General features: G+C 40.6%; 1 protein-coding gene across 1 annotated transcript; it reads right to left on the reverse strand.

The window, feature by feature from the left end:
* Nucleotides 1-547: 547 nt before the first annotated feature.
* On the reverse strand, nt 548-1,045 carry LOC109924487 (actin, cytoskeletal 3-like; the record flags this gene model as incomplete). Its single annotated transcript, XM_048613910.1, has 1 exon — nt 548-1,045. A coding segment is annotated over one exon (498 nt), but the record flags the coding sequence as incomplete, so codon positions are not given.
* Between the last annotated feature and the right edge of the window lie 5 nt (nt 1,046-1,050).

Genomic DNA, 1,050 nt, shown 5'->3' on the forward strand with positions numbered 1-1,050 from the left:
TTCTTCTCAGGTTAAGTAACTAATACCATTTCTCCTTCGTTCAGTGAAGAAAATCTTGCAATTGACTCCTTAATTTTGGTGAGGTGTACATTTTAATTTTAACGTGATAAATGTTTGTTTAAAAGAAATAAAAATATTTACTGCAACTGACAGTGTTAAAAAGAAGTGAGATGAATGGCCCCCTCTCACCTGGTTGTAACAAATGCATGTTTGGAGTTTTCTGGTATCACTTACTGAAAATAATCTTGATTTTATTTATTTTTGCTTTTTGACTTTGTTGCATTTGAACAGAGACCTTAAGGACCAAAGTATCTTTCATTCTTTCTGAGCTGTCTTCTGAATTATGTTCAATCAGATTGGCATAATGACTAAATAAACAAGCTTTATTTTTGAATAGGTGATAAAACACACCATGGATAACCATTGAAATACTATTTATTGCCTTTACTGACATTTTGTATCTAGCACTGCAGTTTTGTATTTTTTCATGATTGAATCAACCATCCCTTTCTCAAATCTCATTGCACACCAGCAAAGCAAACCAATCTCAGTAGCACCGACGATGCACAATGAATGGGCCCCGTTCTTTATAATCTTCCTGGCGAACCCACAAAGACTGGAAGGCGTGGAGTGAGGCCAAGATGGAGCCACCAATCCAGACGCCGTACTTCCTCTCTGGGACAGCGTGCACATTGGTTTTGGTCTCTTTCGAGACCAATGCAAAAATCTCTCTGCAAAACCGTGAGTAAAATCCCTCGAACATAGTGGAGCCTCCGCTCAGCAGGACGTTATCGTACATGAGTTGCTGAACCTGGGGCTGAGTTTTTTTCAAGCTGTTGATGGTCATCACGTGAATCCCTTCTTGGTTCGAGCCCATGACCGACGGCTTGAAGAGAGCTTCTGGACATTTCATTCTCTCCTTGCCAATGGTAATAACATGACCATCAGGGAGTTCATAGTCCACTAGGTACTCTTGCTCGGACAGGTTGCTCTGTTTGTCCTGATCCACGGCCACATAGCAGCATTTCTGCTTGATGTCTTCAACGATGT

This window comes from Rhincodon typus, chromosome 29 (assembly GCF_021869965.1).
Source record: "Rhincodon typus isolate 14 chromosome 29, sRhiTyp1.1, whole genome shotgun sequence".
NCBI lineage: Eukaryota > Metazoa > Chordata > Chondrichthyes > Orectolobiformes > Rhincodontidae > Rhincodon > Rhincodon typus.